We start from the raw sequence: 26,909 nt of genomic DNA, 5'->3' as shown, positions 1-26,909 counted from the left end.
CCAACCTACAATCCTCATATCAAGTCAGGCAAAAATGACTAAAAGTCCTTAGGTGTCCCCAATAATCCACAAGGATGATATTCTGTTTACTGAAAATTGAGAGCTGACCACAGAGTTTTGTTCTTTATGTTATGAAGCCATGTCTTGTTCTCCTTCTAGACTGACAATTATTCCGCATGACAAATAAAGGTTGGGATGCCTTATCCCAGGTTTTTAGTCTTGTAACTTACCTATTGCTGTTTCACTTAAGTGCCTTTTCTTTCTTCCCTGTAATATTTGTGCTGATGTTTCTGACCTGGTTTGAGGTTTGCATACAGGGGAATATCCACTTCTCCATGGGGTAAGAGTAGTACTCTGTGTGATATGTGCTACAAAAATAAATAAATAAAAAGTAAGTAGACTTTTTGGTGAATCAATACAAATAGACAATGACAAGACCAATTCAACCTTTATTTTAATTAAAAATATCTTGTATAGGCTCAAAAAAAAAATCCCTCAATCAAATTTTAAAATTCCATAATGGAAAAAGAGGACAAAAATTACAAAATATATAAGCTCATCCTATATCTCCCCAAACAGTTCATTGAAATGGAGAGGAGGCAGCTATCAGCAACATTTACCTCTGCTTAGGTTTCTCCCTGACCTATCCTCCCCACCAAAAAAAAAAAGCCTCCCAATTCACCATTACATTTTCATTACTATTAGGGAAGTAAAATTTGCCTGCTATTGCTAAGAAAGTGGAAAAGTAATGCAAAGAGCTTGTTCTCCTGACAGGGACTAGGCAGCTGGCACATCCCATATTGCAGCTAGCCCAGTTTCCTTTGTCTTACATTAAGTTCAGTTCCTTCTCTTCACTCAGGGCCATTATTTGTCTCTGTTGCATCAATTAATTCAGATCTCAGATTTTTTTTCAAACCTGCTGCATAGTTGTGAAGCTTCCTTTCCTTAATTCCCACTCTCCCAATACACATTCAGTCAAATTTGGTTCTATATTTCCATTTTGTTCATCTGTAATACCTTTCTCATTTTGCAGGTTAATCTTATTTAGCTCAAAAGGGAAAAATTTCAGCCTTCTCTACTCACAAATAAATATGCATTGGCAAAGATTTCTACAGTCAATTTTTTTTTGTTTCCCAGTTCCTAAGAATATTATCAGCAATATTAGCCAGAATGTTTTATGTAACAATTTTTTAAAAAGTCTATCAATATCAAATTGTTAAAATAAAAATCATGAACAACAAAGACAATAAAAAACCTAATTATCTTTGCACATGAAAATCTGCTGAAAACTGAAAATTTTACAGGAAAATTGTGACCAAAAAAAAAAATTAGCAAATTGTTTACACTTATTTCCATTATTTTCCCCTAACTACTATGCCCACAAAGAAAGTAAATTATTATTCCTATACAACATTGTTATTTCCCAACTTCTAAAATATCATTATGTCACAGGAACCAATAACAAGGAAATTCAAGTATGTACAAAAATATTTCCCAGGCATTTAACCTAAAGTTCACAATTGTGGCTTGTAAAATGAAAAAAGAACTTAAAACTATCATTCCTCCTTCAAAATATACATTAGCAGGATAGAATTGAGCTCAAAATACTTAAAGATTTTTACAATGAACATACCAGTTGAAGGAGATAAGATGCATTCATCTTCCAACAATGTAGTTTCAGCCGGGTCTCCCTTGATTTCATTCTTTTTTAATAATGTTTCAAAATGTAAATGAAGTGGAACATCTTAAAAATGAAAAAAAAGTAAAAACATCAATAAAAGTTACATAATGTTAATGAAAAATTAGTTTTTTTATTCTCTTTATAAACTGCATAGTATTTTGGAAAATAACAATTATGAAACTAATAAATGCCAGGTTTTGCAAAGAACTTTTCTAAATCAGTTATTTCAGAAATTATTTAAATTTATATTAATGATCCAATATACAAGACTAGTAATGTTTTTAAATAAATGTAGAAAAAATACAGCAAAACCCATGAGACAATATCAGCAATTTAAAAATATTATGTAAAAGATATCCCAATTCCTTATTGCTTGAGTTCTAGAAAAATGGAAAACAAGATGTTCCAAATGATTCTTTTAAAAATATCAGCTGTCCCAAAACTCTTAGGATAATTTAAAGCTTTAATAACTTCAAAAGTATAAATGCTACAAGCATATTTTTAAAAATCCAATATTTGAAATGATAATTATTTTAATTTTAAATATGGACTTTTTAAATTAAAATTTAGCACAACCAACATTTTTTGCTATATATCAACTCTAATTGACTTTTAAATTTTGTAATAACTCATCAGTTGCTATTCTGTGAGTTACAGGATTGCATTTGTGATCTTATCCTTAAGATCATTCAAAGAATAAAGTTTTGATGCATGCATGACATTTTTGACATGCTATCACAAGAAAGAATCTAATGGAGACAAGTTAGGTGACTGAGGTGGTTAAACAAGAGATTGTGCATAAGGACAAAGTGACCCATATGGTTAAAATTAAAAATAAAAAAATCTGTTAATTATTTTCTATAATACATAGAATTAGTCTTATAATTATTTAAAATTCACAAAACTAAGAAAAATCCAACTGAAATTTAAATCTACTTTCAATGGATATTTTCCACAAACTTGTTTGCATTGCTTTGCAATTCATGTTCTGAAGTCATTAAAGCTTAAAACTGCACTAAGATTTTTGTGATGTTTTGTAATAGCAAACCAGATAGATTGAAAGCTCATTACCCACCATACTTGGCAGTTGGAATTGATGAAGTTTTACTGAAATTTCTAAAACATCATAAAGTTACTGAAATAGCAGGTGTTACAATTCACTTATATTATCACTATTGTAAAACTACAACTATTTAATTCTTGCTTTTACAAAAGTTAAATGAGACATTCTCTTTCTTTTAAATATCAACAAAGAAAGGCAGTGCTGCATTAAATAATTGAGTACTTTGTGCCTATCTTCTAGCAATTAGAAAATAGCTAACTAGGAAATGAAACATACTTTGCATGTTAAATAATTTTAATTTACTAAGAAGGCAAAAGCAAAATAATAAATAAGCATTTACTTAAAGTTAATCTGGTTTTGAGATGTATTCCTTTAAAAAGGAATATATATGTGCATTCATTTTTAAATGGGTACTTGAGAAATATTTAGTACTTTGAAAAACTAGTTATAACCTAAATTAAAGTTAATCTGGTTTTGAGATGTATTCCTTTAAAAAGGAATACATATGTGCATTCATTTTTAAATGGGTACTTGAGAAATATTTAGTACTTTGAAAAACTAGTTATAACCTAAATTATTATATCAAAATTCAGAAGAGGTCCACTGGGGTATCTGCCAAATAGAGTACTTGGTTTGGGAGACAGGATTTGAATTTAATGGGAAGGAAAAGATTATATATATATATATATATATATATATATATATATATATATATATATATATATATATATATATTGTGTGTGTGTGTGTGTGTGTGTGTGTGTGTGTGTGTGTGTGTGTGTAATTTTAACCTTAAGAGAATGATTTTCAAAGACAGAAGTCAAAGTTGACTAAAGGAAGAGGTCATTATTTTAGAAGTGGAACTTTCTCTCTGATAAAGAAAACTTTATCAGATATTCACAGGATACTGTCTAAATCCAAAGAAGTTTGTTTTTTAGTATGGAATAAACAAACTTGCAGGTTTTGGGGGGCTGGGGGTGGGTATGGGTATGTTTTTATGTTGGGGGGTTTCTTATCAAAGATCCTAGGGTTGTTTGTCATTTCTTTTTTCCAGTTCATTTTACAGATGAAGGAACTCAGGCAGAAAGAGTTAAGTGACTAACAGGATCACACAGAGAGTGTCTGAGGCCAGATCTGAAATCAGAAAGATGAATATATTTCTGACTCTAGGTACAGCACTCTATCTACTGCACCACCTAGCTGACCTAGTGTATGTTTACATACACATATACACGTACATTTACACACATATGTATATCTATACACATACATGTTACTTGTATACACTAAAGGGACCATTGTTCAGAATGACAGGCTACCCTTAGCCCCAAAGACTACATGGCCAAACATTTCAAGGTCTGGTGGTTCCAAATGCAAAGTCAAATAAAAATGAGAATTATATTAATCCTAAAAATGTTGACTAAGCAATAAGTATTGTTGATTTCTAAGTTATTTAACAATAAGTTTGTTTTCTGACGTATAGTCAGTGACAACTAGTTTGAGAGGTAGTACTCTTACAATACTCCCTAGAATTCTTAGATTTTGCATGCCTGTAGGATAAAAACCTCTTCAAATAAGAGTGTCCTTGTTTGTTGTTAGGGAAAGCAGAAAAAATAAGGCCCTTCTTAGTTGTTAAAAGGGACCTAAAATACACTCCCAAGAGTTAAGTTAGGAAGGAATCTGCTCAAGCTATTAAAAATGGCACAGCTTTGGATAGAAGCTCATTTGTAAGTAACTGGGATTTCGTCAAAGATAGGCTGAAATCATCTGTCTGCTTATTCAACAGAAAAGACAACAGGGAAGTTGAAAGGAAGGTCAAGCTAAAAATAATCACTGTAGAACTCTAAGACTGTACTGACATCCTCTAAAGGAGGGTAAGTCCAAACAATAGTGCTTTGTGAAAATGGTAGGAGAGAAACATATTTCAAACAGGAAGTTTCTAAGAGCTATAATTATGATTTCACTCCTTCCTAAATTAATGTCATGATTTTAGAAGGCACAGATAAATCCAATCTCATCAAAGAAGAAAATACAATTTGATAGTTCTGGCAGAAAGTACTTTTGACATTAATTGGGCCACAAAATTTATGACAAAAGGACACAAAAAGATATAAGTGCTGCTTAATGTCTTTCACTTTTCTTTCCGGAAAAGTGCCAAGAACTCCTGATATTCGAGGTGGTTGTTTTTATTTGTCCTCCATTCTCTCAAAGAGGTCCAGGACATGAGGGAAATGATTCTGTGATCAGCAAATAAGTAAACTAGAGTGAAGTGAGGGAGGATTGAGCAAGATCACCTGCCTCTCTTTCCCCTGTAGAGTCATCTAGGTCCAGTAGCCAGATGTAGATCAGGACAATTTGTGAAAGTTGTGAGGGGACAATTTGTTTTGGGAGTTATGTTTGTCAAAGACCAATCTGGAAAGGAACTGAGTGTGTTGAGCGTGAGTCCTAAGGATAGCATTCTTCTTCAGGACTGTCAATAGCCCAAAATATAAGGAAGAACACATTATGGTATTATTGCACTCAGCATTAGCAAATAGTATTAAAGATTTAACTTATTCAAAAGAAAGTCAAAAGTTAGAGATTTTTACACTAAAACAAAATAAACTGATTCTGATATATTTAATGAATTTATTAAGAAAGCTATGTTAATTTTGTAGAGAACTAAATTTGTCTAATTCTGAGAAAATGTATGTTTCTAATAATTAGTAAGCAAGGATAAAAGAATTCTTGAGAAGAAAACTTTAATAATTTTATAGATATTGCTTTTAAATAAATGAATTTCAACATTAAAAAAATTTATTAGTTTCCTTGGAAATTCCTTATGAGGAGATTTACCTGATGGAAGTGATAAAACAGAATGGAAAGAAGAGTCTAGCTCTGGTACATGTTGTTTTAATATCTCAGACTTTGTATTATGATCACAATTATTCCAGGTTGAAGTTGATATCATGCAAGACATTGGTCTAGCATTGTGAAATGGTGTTTCTTTGGAAGGCAAAGCCTGCAAAGCAAAAAAGACAAAATTAAATGATGCAATGAATTGAAATAAAAATTTCACTCTCTAAAACTCTTCTAGAAAGAATAAAGAACACTTCAAATGGAAGCATCAATATCATACAACAATCAAGTCCTGCCTAATGTCACTTTTCATAACACTTGGTACAAAGTAGGTACTCAATAAATGTTTATTTACTGACTTACCATTTTCAAATAATATAGAAAAGGTAGGAAAACTTGGTGAATTTTCTGAAGTTCATTTTATCTGAATTTATCATCTACTGATGATATTTGTCAATGCCCCAATTAATTCAACTGAAATTTCTCCTTCAGGGTTATCAAAGATCTCTTAGTCAGTCAATCAATAAACATTTAATAAGTGGCCTTCTATTTACTAGGCAATTTGTTAAGAGCTGGAGATACAAAGACACATAAGAAATAAGACCTGAACTCGAGGAACTCACAAGTATAATAGAGGAGAAAATATGCAAACAACTATATACAAATAAGCTATATATAAGATAAACTGGAAATAATCAACAGAAGAAAGGAGCTTGAATTAAGATGGGTTAGGAAAGGATTCCCATAGGTGAGATTTTAGCTAAGACCCAAAGGAAACAAAGGAATCAAAGAAGGAGATATTAGGAGAAGTAGAGAAATGAACATGGGAGACCAACTAGGGAAAACATTCAGTCAGGGGATGGAGTATTGTACAAGGAATAATAAGCAAACCGTATATGGAGATTATACAGTGAAGTGTAGCACATTATGAAGGCTTCTGAATACCCAGAAGAGGACCTTATATTTGATCCTGCAGTTTACTGAGGGTTGAGGGTGGAGAGGAGTTACATGGTCAGACCTGTGTTTTAGGAAGTTCTCTTTGACAGCTAGAGAATGGACTGGAAAGGGGAGAGCCTTGTAGTAGGGAAACTAACCAGCTGGCTATCATAATTGTCCTGGCATGAGGTGATAAGGGTCTGTACCAAAGCGGTGACAAGTTTGGAGGACAGAAGAGAATATACGCAGGAGATGTTATAAACATTCAAGTCTACTGGTCTTGGCAACAGATTAGATATGAGGAATGAGAGAAAGTAAGGATTTGAGGATACACCTGGACGGCAAGCCTGGGCGACCAGAGGATGGGAGTCCCCTCGACAGGAAGAGAACAGATAGGTGAGTTCAGTTTGGGACATAATGAATTTCAGATGTTTCTGGGAAGTGCAGATTAAGGTGTCCATTGGGCAGGTGGAGATGTAAGACTGGAGCATCAAGATGAAAAGGGAAGAGGAACCAAGACAGAGCCTGTGGAATACTGGCAAGGAGCAGGATGACAACTGGAAAGTTGTGTCATGAAAAGTGAGCAAAAAGAGCATATCAAGGAGAAGAGGGTCACTGACAGTATCAAAAGATGCAGAAAGGTCAAGAAAAGGAGGACTAGGAAAGGCCCTGGGAGGGCCTTAAGAGGCTTTAGTAACTCTGCCGGAAGCAAGCCTACAAAGAATGGACAGTCTTTATGACTTCTCTCCCGCTTCTGCTGCTGTTGATCACCTCTCCCTCTCTGGGTTTTTATTACTTCTCTCCCTTAGTCTTCTTCTACTTCTCAGAGCACTTTTTAGTCTCCCCAAGTTTCTGTTCTGTGCTCTCTTATCTTTTTTTGTTCTATACTTGGCTCATTTGGTGATTTCATCAGATTCTAGAAGTCCAAGTATCACTTTTTAAAGATGACTCTCAGATCTAGTTACCCATCCCTAATCTCTCTTGGGAGCTCTAATTAAACATCCTCATTTGCTTATTGGTTATCTCAAAGCAGAAGTAACATAGGCCAAATTTTTTCAATGAATTACCCTGTTTTGCTAATATTTTTTTCTTCCTCTTTATGGCTCTTTAATGATGTAAAAATTAATAATATTTTATTTCCAAAAACAAAACAAAGTCTTCCTTCAAGACCTCCAAAAGGCCAACTTTTTCAGGTCTTTCCTGATCCCCCAGCAGCTGGTGCCTTCCTCTCTACTATCAGCTTCCACTTTGTATATTCCTAGTTATGTGTATGTTGACTCCCCTTAATTAGGATGTAAGTTAGGTGTTTTTTTTTTTTTTTGAGAGGAGGGGCAGCTTTTTCTTTGTATCATCAGCACTTAGCTTTGTGCCTGGCATATAGAAAGCAGTCAGACTGATTGACTGTAACAGGGTAGTACTTAAAACTCATCAAAATTAAAGTCAGGGACCCCAGCTTCAATTTTCACTTCTGCTACTTAATACCAGAGGTGACAGTAGGTCAGTTACTTTACCATTCTGAGTCTTGGCTCATCTAAAAATGATGGGACCTTTAAAGTCTCTTCCAGCTTCAAATCCATGATCCTTCAAATCATTGAAAGTCTTACTAACTCTTCTAGGAATCATGAAGAGTCACACTTTCTAGAAGAAAAAAAGGGGTCTTTCTTACCCCTTCTGAAATCTTAGAGGGAACGGAAGAAAAAAAGGGGTCTTTCTTACCCCTTCTGAAATCTTAGAGGGAACGGTGTTGTAGACAGGCACTTCAGGACAGAAGGAGTAGGTTACAGACTAGACAAGTCAGAGTGTAAGTAACACTGAACAAGAGATGCAAAAGCAAGCCTGATTAACTTCATGTACCCTTCCTTTGGCTATCCTGGATGAGTTTCAAGTTTCTCTCTTCCTCAAATTAGAATGCCAAGCAATCTCTTCACCGAAATAATGCCCAATTTACCACATTCAAGTACATGACAGTATTTAAATAAAAATATGAGAGCAAATGATGAATATGTAGTAGGTTTTCATTTCATAGCAAGAATCTTACCAATACCACACTCTTCTTAGAACATTAGGGATCTTTTATGTGTTAAATTTTAAATTGTTTATATTTAATTAAAAACTTACAGAGTATGTATATAATCTACAAAATGCATCCATCTAAATTAGTATGGCAGAAACTAGGCATTGACCCACACTTAACATCGTACACCAAGATAAGGTCAAAATGGGTTCATGATCTAGGCATAAAGAATGAGATCATAAATAAATTGGAAGAGAATAGGATAGTTTACCTCTCAGACCTGTGGAAGAGGAAGGAATTTATGACCAAAGAAGAACTAGAGATCACTATTGACTACAAAATTGAAAATTTTGATTATATCAAATTGAAAAGTTTTTGTACAAACAAAACTAATGCAGGCAAGATTAGAAGGGAAACAATAAACTGGGAAAACATTTTTACAGTCAAAGGTTCTGATAAAGGACTCATTTCCAAAATATATAGAGAATTGACTCTAATTTATAAGAAATCAAGCCATTCTCCAATTGATAAATGGTCAAAGGATATGAACAGACAATTTTCAGATGATGAAATTAAAATTATTACTACTCATATGAAAGAGTGTTCCAAATCACTATTGATCAGAGAAATGCAAATTAAGACAACTCTGAGATACCACTATACACCTGTCAGATTGGCCAGAATGGCAGGGAAAGATAACGCAGAATGTTGGAGGGGATGTGGGAAAACAGAGACGCTGATACATTGTTGGTGGAGTTGTGAATACATCCAGCCATTCTAGAGAGCAATTTGGAGTTATGCCCAAAAAGTTATCAAACTGTGCATACCTTTTGATCCAGCAGTGTCTCTACTGGGCTTATACCCCAAAGAGATACTAAAAAAGGGAAAGGGACCTGTATGTGCCAAAATGTTTGTGGCAGCCCTGTTTGTAGTGGCCAAAAGCTGGAAAATGAATGGATGCCCATCAATTGGAGAATGGTTGAGTAAATTGTGGTATATGAATGTTATGGAATATGATTGTTCTGTAAGAAATGACCAGCAGGACAAATACAGAGAGGATTGGCGAGACTTACATGAACTGATGCTGAGTGAAATGAGCAGAACCAGGAAATCATTATATACCTCAACAACGATACTGTATGAGGATGTATTCTGATGGAAGTGGATTTCTTCAACAAAGACAAGATCTAACTTAGTTTCAATTGATCAAGGATGGACAGAAGCAGCTACACCCAAAGAAAGAACACTAGGAAATGAATGTAAACTGCTTGCATTTTTGTTCTTCTTCCCAGATTATTTATATCTTCTAAATGCTATTCTCCCTGAGCAACAAGAGAACTGTTCGGTTCTGCACACATATATTGTATCCAAAATCTACTGTAATCTATTTAACATGTATAGGACTGCTTGTCCTATACATACACTGCTTGTCCTATTTAACATGTATAGGAGAGGGTGGAGGGAGGGAGGGGAAAAATCGGAACAGAAGTGAGTGCAAGGGATAATGTTGTAAAAAATTACCCTGGCATGGGTTCTGTCAATAAAAAGTTATTTAATAAAAAAAAATGCATCCATCTAACAGACATTATCTCATTTGATATATAAGACTGCTGATATTTAAATAGCATTTTAAGGGTAACAAAAGAGCTTCTTCACAGTAACTCTCCTAGACAAGCATTACTGGGGTTATATCATTTTTAAACATCAGAAAATTGACTTACAAACAACTTAAACAAGGTCACCTGATATCAAGCTTAGTGGGGTTTTTTTTTTCATGAAATCACTTTCTGATGATGTTTTTAATTTTTATTTTGAAATTTTTTTTTAGCTTTGAGTGGTAGCATGGCAAAGTAGATAGAAAGGAAGCTTAGGATTCAATATTGCCTCTGATGCTTACTGGCTGGGGGACCCCAGGCAAATCACAAAAGCTCTCAGTGGGGTAAGAATTCTTTAAGACTTTTAAGGCATGGCATGGAATGGCACAGATATTGTTCTACTAGTAATAGAGAGAGTTTCCTCATCTGAGAGTCTCCTAAAAAAATTATGGGTTCAGTCACTATACTTATTTAGACTTATCAAATTTCTTGAATTGTCTAGAAGTCTTCTTCAAATTCCAATAAACTTTTAGTTTCTTTACTAGTTTTTCATCTTCAAGGATGTCAGGAAGTACTTGTGCTTAAAGTCAAATTCTACTTGCAGCTATGTATTATCTCCAGTGTCCAAAGCTTAATTCAAGAGTATATGAATATTTATGCTTAGGACCTAATGCTATTCTTCTTAATGAGTAAACAAAAAACTTTGACTCATAGTTGTTCTTTGCATTTGGTGGCATACTTCCATGAGGTATGGCATAAAGCATAAGATTTAAAATCAACAACCAAAAAATGTTAAACTTTCTTGGGAGGGAAAGAATGCCATAAACAGAATATAAAACAAAGTTTACATTTTGTTTTTGTCTTCTTAAGCCATCATTTTTTGAAAAAAATTTTCTGACTCTAAAAAACATATTAGCCAGTCCATTACCACTAATGGAAAATCTATCTTTAGAATAAGGCCTTTTTCCCCCTCCTAATATTTAATATGTTTTAGTAAACAAATGCAAATAAACCTTGTTAAGAATAGGAAAACAAAGTCTCTCCACTACAGCACTGACTATACAGTAATCCAATTTTATTATTAAGCAACAAATGATCCTTCTTAGATAACAGTATACAATTATGCTAAATGTTTGTTCCTAGGTTAAAAAGACAAACAGGTAGAATCCCAATAAAAGCAAATATACAATTTCTGAGCTCTTGAGTTCAATAACTCTTCAATCTTAACCCTTCCAATCTCAACAATTCTTAATTACACAAAAAAGAAACAAAGGCTCCAGTAACTTAAGAGGAATCAAAGACTTTTGAAGTTGGAAGGAATGCCATACATCATCTACTCTGACCCATACCTGAAAAAAATCTCTCTATATCTCCTCTATAACATACTCAATAAATGGTCATCCCACGTTTGCCTGAAGATCTCCAGGAATGGGGAACCCATTATTTCCTGTGGCAGCCCATTCAAATTTTGAACAATTCTAATCCTTAAGAATTTTTTTCTTTTAATCAAACCTAAATGTATCTTTTTGCAACTTTTATGCTTTTCTCCCAGTTCTCCTCTCAGGGGCCAAGAAGAACAAATCAAATCTCTTTTCTATTTCACAACCCTACAAATCCTTAAAGACAATTATCAGGAATATTCCTTCATGTCTTTTATTCTCTACTAAATACTGTACTCTAGTTTAACCAATTCTCATATGGCATAAAGTAAAGTCCTTCACAAAACTGATGTCTCTTCTTTGAATTCTTTAAAGCTTTTTAATGCCCATCCTAAATTGTGATATACTAACAAGGACCCAGTACCCTGCATGATGACTAACTGAAGAAGATCTTGAGTCAAGAAGGTGCAGGTTCAAATCTTATCATGTCGTGGGAAAAAAATCTGGCCAAAAAAGGAATTAAATAGCATTTTAAGGGTAACAAAAGAGCTTCTTCTCAGTAACTCTCCTAGACAAGCATTACTGGGGTTATATCATTTTTAAACATCAGAAAATTGATTTACAAACAACTTAAACAAGGTCACCTGATATCAAGCTTAGTGGGTTTTTTTTTTTTTTTCATGAAATCACATTCTGATGATGTTAATTTTGATTTTGAAATTTTTTTTTAGCTTTGAGTGGTCTTACCCCATATAATTTTCAAACAAAGCACTATCTTTACTCCTATTAAACTGATTTCTAAAAGCCCAAATGGAAAAATTTATATTTATCCCTACTACTAGATTTGGTCTACTGTTCAAGCCTTTGAAAATTCTACATTCACTATTAGCTATCCCTCCTTGTTTTATCATAAGCAAATTTAGCTAACATGATAGCTATACTGGTATCCAGATCCTTGAGGAAAATGTTAGATTGCATGAGGTTACATATAGATCCTTTAAGTACTCAATTGAATATCTTCTAAATAGCAAGAATAATTCACATTTATAAAGCACTACTATATGCCAGGCACTGTGCTAAGTGCTTTACAAATATTTCATTTGAACCTTCTAACAACTGTGGGAGGGAAGAGCTATTATTATCCCCACTTTAGATTGAAGAAACTGGGACAAAAGTTTCTTTTTAGAGGTTAAGTGGCATCCCCAGACTTATATAGCTGTCTAAGGCCACATCTGAACTCAGGAAATAACATATCCACATCTGAACTCAGGAAATAACATATGAGTCAATTGGGACAGACTGGATATATATATTAAAGTAATGTAAAAATGACCTGGAACAATTATCTGAAAGACAGATGGTATGGAGCTTTAGATGTCAGAACAGTCTGTATGTTATCCTAAAGGCAATGGGGAAGCTATTGAAGCTTCTTGAAGACAGTAGTAAAATTATCAGATTATGATTTAGGAACATTACTGTTAAATCTTTGTGGAGAATGGATTAGGGAAAGGAGCTATGAAATGGAGACACAATGAGGAAGTGAGAAACGATATATACTTTAAGTAGAAAGAATGCCACAAGACTTGACAAATAGATGAGATGTGCAAGTTTAGGCATACTTACTAGTCAATGATTACTAATAGATTTCTGAACCGAATGAATCAATGCATGATGATATCCTCATAATAAAAAAGGATTTCAGGAAAAAGATTAAGTTTAAGAGGCAAGATTATGAGAACTATGGGACCAGGATGGAGTCTTGGGGCACAACCAATATAGACAGCAGTTCATGGATGATGACTTTGTAAAGAAAATGACAGTCACAGTCAGGGAAAAATCATAACAGTATCACCACAATAAGGACAACAAAATTCTCAAGAAACAGGGATAGGAAAGTATCCACAAGAAAGAATATTAAATATAGAGGAGGATAAGAAAAGATTACTAGATTTAGTGATAAAGAAATTTTCACCTGACTTTGGAGAGGGTAGTTTAAGTGACTAGTGAATTAACAAGACATATGACAATGAACTATTTATTGTTTATTCTTCATTTTCAAAGAGGACCAATGATATCACGATGTCAGGGTCAGGGTACAGTGTGTTCAGGATTGGCTGATCAATTTTGAAGGTTCTATCATAAGTCTTCAGAACATTTGGGATGGAAAACATTTGTCTCTGTATTTGGGAATCTCATGTTTCCTTTGTGCTACTGAGATTCTGCTTTGTTCACAGAGTATACTGCCTTATTTGATGTGGACACACAATGCTAAATGGTCCCGTGCCAGCATCTCCCACATCTCATTAATATTATTTAAGTGTGTCTTTTTTTTTAAATAGCCTTTTATTTACAGGTTATATGTATGGGTAACTTTACAGCATTGACAATTGCCAAATTTCTTGTTCCAATTTTTCCCCTCCTTCCCCCTCACCCCCTCCCCCAGATGGCAGGATGACCAGTAGATGTTAAATATATTAAAATATAAATTAGATACACAATAAGTATACATGACCAAACTGTTTATTTTGCTGTACAAAAAGAATCAGACTCTGAAATATTGTACAATTAGCCTGTGAAGGAAATCAAAAATGCAGGTGGGCAAAAATATAGGTATCGGGAATTCAATGTAATGGTTTTTAGTCATCTCCCAGAGTTCTTTCTCTGGGCGTAGCTGGTTCAGTTCCTTACTGCTCCATTGGAAATGATTTGGTTCATCTCATTGCTGAGGATGGCCAGGTCCATCAGAATTGGTCATCATATAGTATTGCTGTTGAAGTATATAATAATCTCTTGGCCCTGCTCGTTTCACTCAGCATCAGTTCGTGTTAAGTCTCTCCAGGCCTTTTTGAAATCATCCTGTTGGTCATTATAACATTCCATAATATTCATATACCATAATTTATTCAGCCATTCTCCAACTGATGGGCATCCACTCAGTTTCCAGTTTCTGGCCACTACAAAGAGGGCTGCCACAAACATTCGTACACATACAGGTCCCTTTCCGTTCTTTATGATCTTTTTGGGATATAAGCCCAGTAGTAACATTGCTGGATCAAAGGGTATGCACAGTTTGATAACTTTTTGAGCATAGTTCCAAACTGCTCTCCAGAATGATTGGATGTATTCACAGTTCCACCAACAATGTATCAGTGACCCTGTTTTCTCTAAGAGTGTTTTTATGCCACTTCCTATGACCACTTTGTGAGCACTTGCCTTGTGCAAGTTCTCCATAAAATAATCTTCTAGGTAATTCTTCGTCTGGCATTTGGACCATATGGCCAGTCCATCAGAGTTGTACTCTTTGCAATAGAGTTTGAATGTTTGGAAGTTCAGCTCAAGAAAGGACCTTAGTACCTTATCTTGTAAGGTAATCTTCAAAATTTTTCTAAGACAATTTAAGTGAAAGTAGTTTAGTTAAGGTTTTTACAGCAGTGAAATCAGCACAATGGCTGAGTATAGTGAGTATCTAGTGAACATTATACACAGCAACAAGAAGATTATATGATAATTCTGATGGACTCACGTCCATCAACACATCCAGACATCCAATGTCTAGAACACCTCTGTTCAACAATGAGGTTATTCAGGCCAATTCCAATGGTCTTGTGACAGACAGAGAGAGCCGTCTGCACCCAGAAAGAGGAATGTGAATCACTGAATATACAGCATAGTGCTTTCATATTTTGTTGTTACTTGCTTGCTTTTTTCCCTTCATTTTTCAGAGTTGAGTTTGGAAAAGGATAAATAGTAATAAGAATCATATAAAGTTAAAATATTAGTTTTTAAACTTGTCAAAGTAATGCATTGGGATATAGAACTCTGTCAATAGATAAACAGCTTATATTTCTCAATTATTAAAAAATAATTTAATTTTATTCTATGTCTTGTCTTAAAAAATTGCTGATGTCTATTTTGTCTATTTTAATTTTCAGGAAGTCCATTTCTTTGGGTAAGATTTTAAATTCTCCTAATTCTTTCCTCAAATGCTCTTATTCCATTTTCCCTTTTCTTGTTTTGTTTTTTCTATGTATACATGTAGTCCTTGTAGAAAATTCAGGGGTTTTTTAGAGTCTTTCCTGTAGTTGTTATGCAGTTACCTCTCAAACTTTTGAGGAAATCTCTATAGATTTCATCATTTTTATATTATTTGATATCTTATTGGTTTATTCATCGCTAGCTTTTGTTTCATCTGTTCTTTACTATTAGATAAAGTGATATGCCTTTCTTGATCTTATCTTGATTCACCTTGTCAGTCTTGCACTGATCACCTTCTTGGATTAGTCCTCCCTAGATTTTTGAGTTTTATAGTGCAGATCTTCAAGATCCTTTATGGCAATTAAGGACTGAGTACTAAGAACCTTGAGATCTTGGTGTGTCCTAGTATTAAAACTGTCATTATGTACTCACTTCCCATTTAGATCTTGGAGTTTTTGGGGGGTCCTCTGCTCTTGTTGGATCTAGACAGTTTGTTGTTGGTGTTTTTTCTTCTTTAAAATAATATATAATGGTTCTCTCTGGGAGCAGGTTTCTCGGGGAGATTTTCTGGAGGCAACTTAGTTTTAGTTACAAGTAAATAATCACCTAAAATGCAGCCAGCTGATAAAATGCAAACATTTGTTTTCTTCTTCCAAGTCTTGTCTCTTTCCTTGGGCCCGGTTAGCTCAGAGGCCTATCTCTCTCCTTGGTTCTAAGAGCTCTTACAGCTTTGTAATTTGCTTCTGCTTTCTTCAGCCTCCAGATGGAATGAATCTCTCTTGCCTCCGAGAGAGGGCTTCTGGCTCTCAATCTCCAGAGTGGTGAATCTGGTTGTGCCTCCGAGAGAGAGTACTTCTCCTCAACTGAACTGATGCTCCAATCTAATTCAGCTCAACTCTTCTCTCAGTGTTTTCAGCTCAACTCCCTGAGAGAGCCTCTGTCTGTTTCTTATATAGGATCTCTTCTGAGAGAGAGGGATTATGGGTTTTTCCCAGAGTGCTCTCTGGCCCTGAGAGCTTCAAGGGAGGTGTGAATTCGGATATCTCATACTAAATGTGTGAACTCCTATGCGTACTTAAATATTTCTTGCTTTTGTGTGAACACAAGCATTGTTTCTATCATTTGTACTTAGTACTTTGTTTCAGGTTCTGGCCCAAAATATCTCCTTCTAAGATCAAATCAATCATACTGAACCATGCTAAATTAGATAATTATTGTCTCTATCAACTCTAATGACTTAACAATTTGTAAAAATTCCAACATCTTCCCTTTTCTTTTGATTTAGAACATAGGTGGTCATGACCTCCTTGACTTCTCAAGGAGGTGAGAACCCAAAAAAATGGTGATCACGCCTTCCCTGACTGCTCAAAAAAGGAGTGAAAACACCATAAAAATAAGATGATCACACCTTCCCCGGTATCTCAGGAAGGGAGATGAAAACACCAAAGGAAATAGAAAATCAAATCAGATTAGTGGGTTTCTAAAGGGGCTCACTTGAAACAGGTATGAAACAAGGTGTACATCAATATGAGAGGCATTACACATAGTTACATAAAATACATAAGCACATAGCAATATAACACAGGGTAGTAGTAATATAACAAATAATATGAATCAACATGAAGAATTTACACAAGAAATCCATTATGCATTAGTTCATGTGCCAGGAATCCAATAATTCCTGTAAGCTTTGAAGTAAACAATTTTTCATAACATGAATCAACATATAGAATTATACATGTGCATAAGTCCTAAAAATAGTCCAAAAGGTATCCATTGTCCATTAGTTCATGTGCCAAGAATCCAATAATTCCTGTAAACTCTGAAGTACTGCAATAGTCTCATCAACAATTTATCATCTCAAGGATTCCAATGATTCTTGCTGGTTTTTCAAGAACTTGAAACAATCTCATCTTGTGTTAGGAAATCCAATGATTCATGAAGATTTTAAAGTTCTTTTAACAGTCTCATTGTCAGCCATACTCTTTCAGTGTCAGATGTTTTTTAAATCTTCTCCTTTGTTTTGAAGAACTTGAAACAGTCTCATCTTGTGTTAGAAATCCAATGATTCCTGAAGATTTTAAAGTTATTTTAACAGTCTCATTGTCAGCCATGCTCCTTCAGTGTCAGATGTTTCTTAAATCTCCTCCTTTGTTTTGAGGTTTCTCTTTTTCTGTTTCTCTCTGATGGACAAGGCGAATACGGCTCGTTGGCACCCATCTGATTCCTTCTTCACCTGTAGAGATACTAGCAAACCCTCTTCCCCAAGCAGTTAACCTATCTAATTCCCTTCTATTTACCACTTTGGGGATTTCTCCTAATCATCTGGCAATTACATTGGAACTGTCTGCACTGGACACTGTCCTGTTAGTTTAAAAGGGCTGTATTCTCCCCAACTATAATCTTGATTGCTTTTCTGTTGGTTAATGACATCAGAATCCTGAATTTCTAAAGATTCTCTGGGTGTAACCTCAGCTGCTATCATGCCCCACCTGTCTTTTGATTGATACTTTGGAGCTGAGCCCTGCCTCTCATTTCTCTGGGTCAATCCACATTCAGAGGCCCAGGCATGGGGTTTTAGGTTTTATTCTCTCACTCTGTCTTCTCATTCTATCTCCATATCTACAATGAGCTCTCAAATGTCCAACTTTTCCACACTGAAAACATCGACGAGTTTCTCTAGAAGTCCCTTGCCAAGAGGGACCCTGTCTTTCCATGTTCATGATAGTCTGGGTATAATAAGTATTTGTGCCTGCTCTGGCACAGCGTCTTATGATCTCCTCTAAAAGAGCATCTTTGTCTAATCCCCATATAATTCTTTTGCAAACCTCATTGGCATTTTCCTTAGCCAGATGTCTGGTCATTATTTCTGTGGCAGCATTATCTCCAATGGTTCTTATTACAGTTGTTTGCAAACGTCCCACAAAATCTGCAAAAGGTTCATTGGGACCTTGCTCTATTTTTGTGAAAGCTTTATTTCCATCTTTCTGTCCAGGAAGAGAATTCCAAGCTTTATTGCAGCCTTAGAAATCTGCTCATACACTGTTATGGGATAATAAATCTGTTCTGAATTCTCTCTATACTGACCGTCACCAGCTAGTTGGTCAAAAGTGATTTGTCCAATAGCTCCTGTTTGCCTATTGCGTTGGGCTTGAATCCTACATAATTCATGAAACTCCGAAAGCCACAACAGATTTTGTCCAGGTTCTAAACATGTCTTTGCTATGGATTTCCAATCATTTGGGGTTAAGATTTCATAAGACAAATTATCTGGCAACATCTTCACATAAGATGATGTAGCCCCATAAAGAGTGCAACCCTTTTTCAAAATCTTTAATTTTTTCCAAATTAAAAGGAGTGTATTTTCTCTCTTTTTGACCTGAAGAGTCAAGCTTTTCAATCACAGGATATGCATTTGTAAAATCAGATATATCTTCTCCTTCATTTTTTGCTTTAATTAATGCCTCTCTAATCTTGTCATATTCTGCTTCACAGGAGAAGTGCGCAGGAGGATCTAATTCCTCCTGCTATGAAGTATCACTCAGAATTGTACTTAACTCCATTCTTTTCACCTAGTTTAGTTGGCACCTCTCCCTGCTGCTGTTTCTTCTTTTTCCTTATTTTAATACTTATAAAATTTCCTAAAGTCAGTTGTATTAAATTATATGTATTAAGTATGTCTTTGGAAATTGAGTTATGTCCATTTTTATTATAGAATTGACAAAGATTCTCTCCTAATTTCCACTCGTCTAAATCCAATTCTTTTTCCAGAGAGAAACAAGGACATATGTACTTAAGAGTTTCTAAAAGTTCAGTGATCTGCTCCAAAATTATAATCAAACCTTGGTTTTCCATAACTTTGACAATGCTCTCTAAACATTTTCCTTGAACAGAAACAGGCTGTTTTCTAAATATCTGTCCCATCTTAGCTGAAATTTTACTTTAACTCTTTTAACAAAATTTCTTTGCTGTACTCACCCTAATTTCTGGGTTGAGGATTCAGGATCCTCATTGGATTGGATTCAGGATCAGAAGCTTTTCCACTGAAATCAGGACCGGAGCCTTTTCCACTGAAATCCACTGAGGGGGGTCTGTCTGTCAGCTCCACGTTGGGTGCCAAAGTGCGGTGTTCTTGTTCTTTAAAATATAAGAGTTCTCTCTGGGGGAGAGGGTTTCTTGGGCAGGTTTTCTGGAGGCAGCCTTAGTTTCAGTTACAACACATGACTCAAACCCTTCTCTTACCTGTTTTTTTTTATTATTATTATTTGCTCTAGGGTGAATTTCTGATTTTTTGCTTGAGTAGGTGGGGAAGAATTACATGGGAACCTCTATTTAGGAAGCCATCTTAAACCTTCCTGTTCCAAGAAGTCAATTATTTTCAAAATAATTTTCCAAAAGTGTTTAAATGTTTTATTTATTTATTTTTTATTTTAACAAGCAGTATCTACTTACAGTAATGGTTTTATTATCAAGTACTATAAAGATAGTAAAGTATACAATGTAACTCAACTTTCCAGGTGAATAAAGCTTAAGTCCAGAACTTAGGTGGTGGTGTTGTTGGTTTTTTATAGAAGTTTTTCTAAAATATATATAAATCTGTCAATTTAAGCATATTATTGAGTATGCAATTCAAGTCAATAAATATTTACTAAGTGTTGCTATGGGCGAGGTGAAAGACATTGTGCAAAGTGAAGAAAGTGGAACGAAAAAAACACTAAACACAGTAATATGTAAATAAGATAACACTAATAGGCAGCGAATATGAAGTCAAATATAAGACAAAAATCAATAAGTACCATAGTATCAGAGTTAAATCACAATCTTCATTTATGTTAACAGTCATTAAATGACAAAAATGGAAAGTCACACACTTTTTCACTTGTAGGATTCTATGACTAGAAAGTCTTGCTTAATTGCTATGGATGAAATATGTTTAGGTGTCAGAAGAGAAATATCTATTATATCAAAGTACATCTTAACCAAACAAAGAATAGAGGCAATTACAAAATATAAAATATATAACTTGCATTGCTTAAAAGCTTCTGCACCAACAAAATTAATACACCTAGGTTACAGGAAGCAATTGAATAGGGGGAGAAAATTTGATTCAAATTTCTCTAATATGACATTGTTATTCAAGATAAACTATGCCCACACTAGAGTATGTGTGTGCAGGTGTAATGACTAATACTCATTCTTCAACAGATAAGTGGTCAAAGAATATGAACAAGCAGTTCTCAAAAGAACACTCCAAATCACTAATACTTAATAATAGAAACACAAATTAAAACAATTTTCAGGTCAATTTGGAAGAGTTATGAAATTATAGACAGACTAATTTTGTTAATTAATGTTGCTGAAGCTGTGAAATAGTAAAAAAAACATTTGGAAAGTAATGTGTAATTATGCAAATTAAATGATTAAAATATTCATACCCTTTGAATCAGAGCCTCTGTGGCTGGGCTTATACCTCAAGGAAGTCATCAATTTAAAAAAAAGTCTCCAGATACAATAAATTATTTATAACAGCATTTTTTTGATAGCAAGAAACTGGAAATAAAGTAAGTGCCCATCAACTGGAGAGCAATGAAACTCATTATGATACAGGAATAGTAATGGAGTATGATTGTGCTATAAGAAATGCTATAAAAGAAACATGGAAAGGTCTATGTGAATTGATGCAGAATGAAATGAGCAGAGCCAAGAAAACAAGATACACAATGACGACAACAATTTTTGCAGTAGAGAAGCACATACCCCCCAAATCAAAAGTGAATACTGCAAAAGTATAAAGAACAAGCATGATTCAAATGAAGAGAGATCAGAGACCACCCCCAAATCCACCCTGTGTGAAAATGGAAGATTCACAGATACTGCCTATTACATGATGTTTTTGGACTTTTTTCAATGCTCCCCCCCCGCGCCCCCCCCCCCCCCCCCCAGCGCTTTTTGGTCTTTAAAAATATTATTTGTTCTATGGGATGGCTCCTTGTGAAGAAGAGTAATACTAAGGAAAACTATGATAATATATATAAAAAGACATGTACAAAAACTTTATATGTAAAAAATATGTTAAAAAACCTAGGTTGAGAACCCATGTGTTTGAGATTAAAAAGGCCAGAGGTCCCTGGCATGTATTTTGGAGTTTCACAATACTTGGAAAAGTTTAATTTAGTATTTGTTAATCTAGCATTGCATCTTTCTAAATCAGTGCCTGTGAATAAGTCAAATACTTTTTGAGAGGGCAAGGGTAGGAGTGACCCAGGGCACATAATGGAAAAAGGTCCAAGGGTATCGGTCATCACATACCCCCAAAGTCCTAGAGCTATTAGTCTGGAAGAGATGCAAAGAAATTTTCAACTTTTAGAGAGGGATAGGAAAAACTTTATTTTTATAGGGCTATGGAGACACTAGGGAGGGACATGGAAGAAATCAAACAATATCTACATAATTTGAAAAGTAACTTAATTTATGACTTTTTCTTTAAAAAAAAGTAAAATATTCTACTTCAGTTTTTAAATAGCAGAAAAGATTATTCAACAAACTAAATAACAAAAATAGGATTAATTGTACCTTCTGGCCCAAAATAAAAGAGAGCTTAGGGTTCATATACTCTAATTCTTTCATTTTGAAAGTAAAAAAAAAAAAAATTCAGTTTCAGAGAATCTAAATATCTTGTTCAAGATCACCTGCTATTTGAGTCTATAGGACATGTCCCCCTAAATTTAGGGTTCAATTAAATCTATGGACTAGAGATTTTCTATCCTCTTTATTTCTCTCATGTATTTACTTAGTATCATGAATTAACAGACACGATAAGAATTGGCTTATAATTCTGATCACATTAAATTAAAAAGTTTTTGCACAAAAGAAATCAATGCAGTCCAAATTAAAAGGGAAGGAGAAATCTGGGGAAGGGGGGAAATATTACAGCCAGTGTTTCTGACAAAGATATTTCTAAAATATATAGAGAACTGATTCAAATTTATAAGAATACAAGCCATTCTCTAATTGATGAATGGTCAGAGGATATGAACGGACAATTTTCAGATGAAGAAATCATTTCTAGTCAAATGAAAAAAAAATGCTCTAATTCATTATTGAAATGTAACTGAATCACTATTGAGAAATGCAAATAATGACAACTCTTAAGGTACCACTTTATACTTCTCAGATTGGCTAAGATGATAGGGGGGAAATGACGAATGTTGGAGGGGATGTGGGAAAACTGGGACACTAATGCATTGTTGGTGGAGTTGTGAAATGATCCAACCATTCTGGAGAGCACTTTGGAACTATGCCAAGAGGGCTATAAAGTTAAGCATATCCTTTGATTCAGCAGTGACACTACTGGATCTATATCTCAAGATCATAAAAGAGGGAAACAGGATCATATATGGAAAAATGTTTGTAGCAGCCTTTTTTTGTAGTGACAAAAACTGAAAATTGAGTGGATGCCCATCAATTGGAGAATGGCATCATGGCATATAAATATAATAGAATATTATGTTTCTATAAGAAATGGTGAACAGGCTTGACTTTAGAAAAGCCTGGAAAGACTTACATGAACTGATGCTAAGTGAAATGAGCAGAACCAAGAGAACACTGTACAAGGCAAAACGATTACATGATAATCAATTATGATGGACTTGGCTCTTCTCGACAAATGCAGTGATTCAAGGCAATTCCAATAGACTTGGGATGGAAAATGCTATTCACATCCAGTGAATGTGGATCAAAGCATAGTATTTTCCATTTTTTGTTTCTTTTTTTCTTTCTCACAGTTTTTCCCCTTTTGATTCAATTTTTTTCTTGCACAACACGACATATGAAAATATGTTTAAGAGAATTGTACATATTTAACTTATGTCAGATTACTTATCTTGGGGAAGAGAGACGTAAGTGAAGGAGGGAGTAAATTGTGGAACACAAAATCTTACAAAAACAAATGATGAAAACTATTTTTACATGTATTTGAAAAATAAAATACTATTGAAAATTTTTAATAAGATAATTTCTTCTTTAAAATAATCTTTATAACATAGCTATTTATATCTATGTACATGTTCTATTTACATGCCACAAAAATTTTATATAAAAGTTTTAAGTGTTAATTTAAATTCATGCATAATAAGATAAAACTTAAAACTACACTGAGACTTTTGGGGCAGCCTGTAAATGCATGTGTATATTTATATCTAAAAAAAAAGTAGCTTATACTTGTAAAAATAAAATTTTAGCAACATCATTAGATTTACCCTAACTTGTCCTTAGAAAAGAAAAATAAAATCCCACAATGCAACCATCTTTTCTTTTTTTTTATAAGTATCCTATGTTTTGTATCTAAGGAACAGCAAGATAAGTGTGTCTGTCTGTCTGTCTCTCTCTCACACACAACTTTATTAAGTGTTAAGAAAAATGACCTTGCAATTTAAACTATTAGGTCAAAAGAGGGGAGGAAACCTGAAGTTTGAGAAACTGTTTTTGAATACTTCATAAGAGTAAAAAGTATTTATTTCTCCTCAGAATTTCCTTCAGTCTGTAAATAGGTATATAGTTTACCATATCCATTTGTATGATCTGTTATATGCTATGATTGTACAACTTGCTCTCAAATATCATTCTGTCTTGCTATGTGAATTTCCTTTAGCACAGATTTATTTGATTGGGTTTTACTTATCTGGAGACAATCAGGGTTAAATGACTTGTCCAGCACCACACAGCTAGTAAGTCTCTGAGTCTAGATTTGAATTCAGGCCCTCCTGACACCAAAGCCAGTGCTCTATCCACTGTGCCTAATTGTGTCTTTCCTTCGCCAACAACTCCCCTAAAAGGCCAAAATCTCCCACTGCATCTGGGGCCATTCTCCAGTCCTCTCATTTCATATCTTGCCACTGGATACCCAGATGGTTCTGGAGGAGAAAGAGGCTGGTGCCTTTGCATACCCTTCCTCACTTAAATCCAACTCACTTGCAAAAGATGGCATCACCTCCCTGATGTCATAGAGCTCTTCAAGAACAAAGGACAAACAACAATAATATCTGACTATCTTAAATAATCACTGTTCCCATGGCTGTCATTTATTAAAATGCCCTAAGAAGACTAATTTTAAAAATCATTCATGAATAATTTTTATAAGTTGTAAACTTGTTGTCTTTCGGGATTCAGAGGAAATTTTAAAAAATACTTAAATTATGACTTAATTTAAGGAAGGAAGAAGAAACATTTGGGGGCATTGGTCAGAGTGTGGCAAGCCTCAAAATTTCAGGTTTAAATAGAATGCTACCTGATGACACATGAGCCCATTACATCACAAGGGCTGAAAGGAAACAGTGAAAAGATCAAGAGATACCATAGGAAATAGGAGATATTTTAATCAATGAAACTTCAATTTTTTGCCTAGAGCATATATGACCTAATGAGTTCACTGACCAAACATTTTATATTCATTCTGCTCCTTATTATTTGCCACACTGCTTTCTATACTACATCATCCCCAGGTACTCATCATTTGTCAAGGTGAAATCAATGCAGAAACTCACACCTTCTTAGATCATTTCCTCACATGCTTAATCCTCATGATTTCATCATCTTCCTGTGCTGAATAACTTCTCACTTTCTCATCTCCTTTTTATTTTGTTGCTTGTTTGTTTTATAATGTGTATCCCCCACCCCCGCCCCCAAAGTCAGCTCCTTGAGAACAGGAACTATCACATCTTTCTTTGTATGCCCAACACTAAACACAGTGTCTGGTACTTAATAAATGTTTATTGACTTATTTGTTCATACACAGATACCACCGTATTTCAACAAAGGTCAAAATCACTAGCCTAACCAAAAAAAAAAAAAAATAGTATTAAACTATTATCTGTTATTATTTTATGCTCCTCCCTGATAGAGTAAAGACAGACAATTGTGCTAAATTGAATAATAGTCCACAAAACAGAAGAGTCTTTTTTAAAAAAAAATTATAAGTTTACAGTTAGGTAAATAATATTTTCCTCTTTAGTTGTCACATGAGAAATATTCATTAAAATTTTATTTATATTATCTATATCTAAAATAAGAATCCTGCAGCAATAGCATTTTGGATAAATTTCATGTGAAATCCTTGACTCATCAGTTTGTAACTACTGTTCCCTTGATAATTTTACCCATATCAAAAGACATACAAACAATCATGGCAATATATTAAAAATGGCAATATACTGGGTATTTCATAGAAAATGAAAAGACACTGACAAGGCCTAAACATATTCCATTCAATTTGACAAATATTGCTCCTTGCTCTTAAAGACTTTATAAGTGAATATAGAGGGACATGTATCATTAAAACAAATAAGAAAAGTTGAGAAATAACTTTCATTTGGAGAAATTAGGGCAAACCACACACACACATACACACACACACACACACACACACACACACACAAACACACATTCATACACATATGGAAAGGAGCTGAAGTAGAACAAGAAGTACAGAGGTTTAAAATAAGGCTAGCATTTTGGATTTGTTTTTTTTTTTTTCCTTGTTCTTCACTTTAGTCTTCACATCCTGCTTATTCTACCTCCACAACATAGCTTTCCATTCTCTCTCCTCACTGTCAGCATCTCATTTCAGGCCCTCATCATCACTCACTTGGATATGACAATATCCTCCTAAATGAATTCCCTGCCTTCAGTCTCCCTCTTCTTTGATCCAGCTACCAAAACAATCTTCCTAAAGCACAGATGTGGTCATGTTATTTTCTTGTTCAAAAATCTTCATGGGTCCCTAATGCACCTGGAATAAAAGGCAAACTCCTTAGCTTGGCACTTAGACTTCTCAAAAAGATGGTTTCAACCTACCTTTTTAGCTTCATTTCACATTACTCACCTTCATACATTACATATTACAACTAAAAGGGATAATTAGTTGTTGTTAAACTAAACATGCAGTCTCCACCATCATATTTCTTACATGCTCTTCTTTATCCTCATTTTCTTTCACAATCCCTTTAAGGTCTGCTCAGGGTGACAGCTCTTTCAGAAAGTCTTTCATGATCCCTCTGGCTAAAAATATTCTCTACTCAAATTTTTTCTAAGTACTTTGTGCACTTTTAATATCATCTCTTTCCCTCCCTTTTCCTTCCCCTTATCTTCCTATTTTTCTCTCCCTCCTCTTTCACCATGATTTATTCATAGTGGATACCTACACTACTCTTCAATTCAGTAGATTAGTCATCTCAAGAAAAAAAAAGGGGGGGATATCTCATAAGGTTTTCTAAGGCACAATCCTTTTACTGCTTTGATTAACTTATATTAGTTTCTAATAGGAGCAAATTTCTCCTTCAGAGGTAATACTTCTGAATTCACAGGCTTTCTTTACCTTCTCTTCTTCTCCAGCAATAATCCTATGTCCACTCTGTCTACTTTTGCCTTATAC

The 26,909-nt window shown here is 34.4% G+C and overlaps 1 protein-coding gene across 6 annotated transcripts in view; it reads right to left on the bottom strand.

Annotated features, from left to right (window-relative positions):
- KANSL1L (KAT8 regulatory NSL complex subunit 1 like) overlaps positions 1-26,909 on the bottom strand; it is a 160,925-nt gene that overhangs the window by 36,086 nt on the left and 97,930 nt on the right. For all 6 annotated transcript variants that reach the window (XM_031958118.1, XM_031958116.1, XM_031958115.1 and 3 more), the window contains 3 exons: positions 5,580-5,745; positions 1,634-1,744; positions 231-368 (listed from right to left, as the gene is read on the bottom strand). In XM_031958118.1, coding sequence (XP_031813978.1) covers positions 231-368; positions 1,634-1,744; positions 5,580-5,745 — 415 coding nt within the window. The remainder of the gene's footprint in view (positions 1-230; positions 369-1,633; positions 1,745-5,579; positions 5,746-26,909) is intronic.

This window comes from Sarcophilus harrisii, chromosome 3 (assembly GCF_902635505.1).
Source record: "Sarcophilus harrisii chromosome 3, mSarHar1.11, whole genome shotgun sequence".
NCBI classification, from domain to species: Eukaryota; Metazoa; Chordata; class Mammalia; order Dasyuromorphia; family Dasyuridae; genus Sarcophilus; species Sarcophilus harrisii.
Note: the sequence above shows the minus strand (reverse complement) of the source record. Positions and strands in the feature narration are given on the sequence as shown.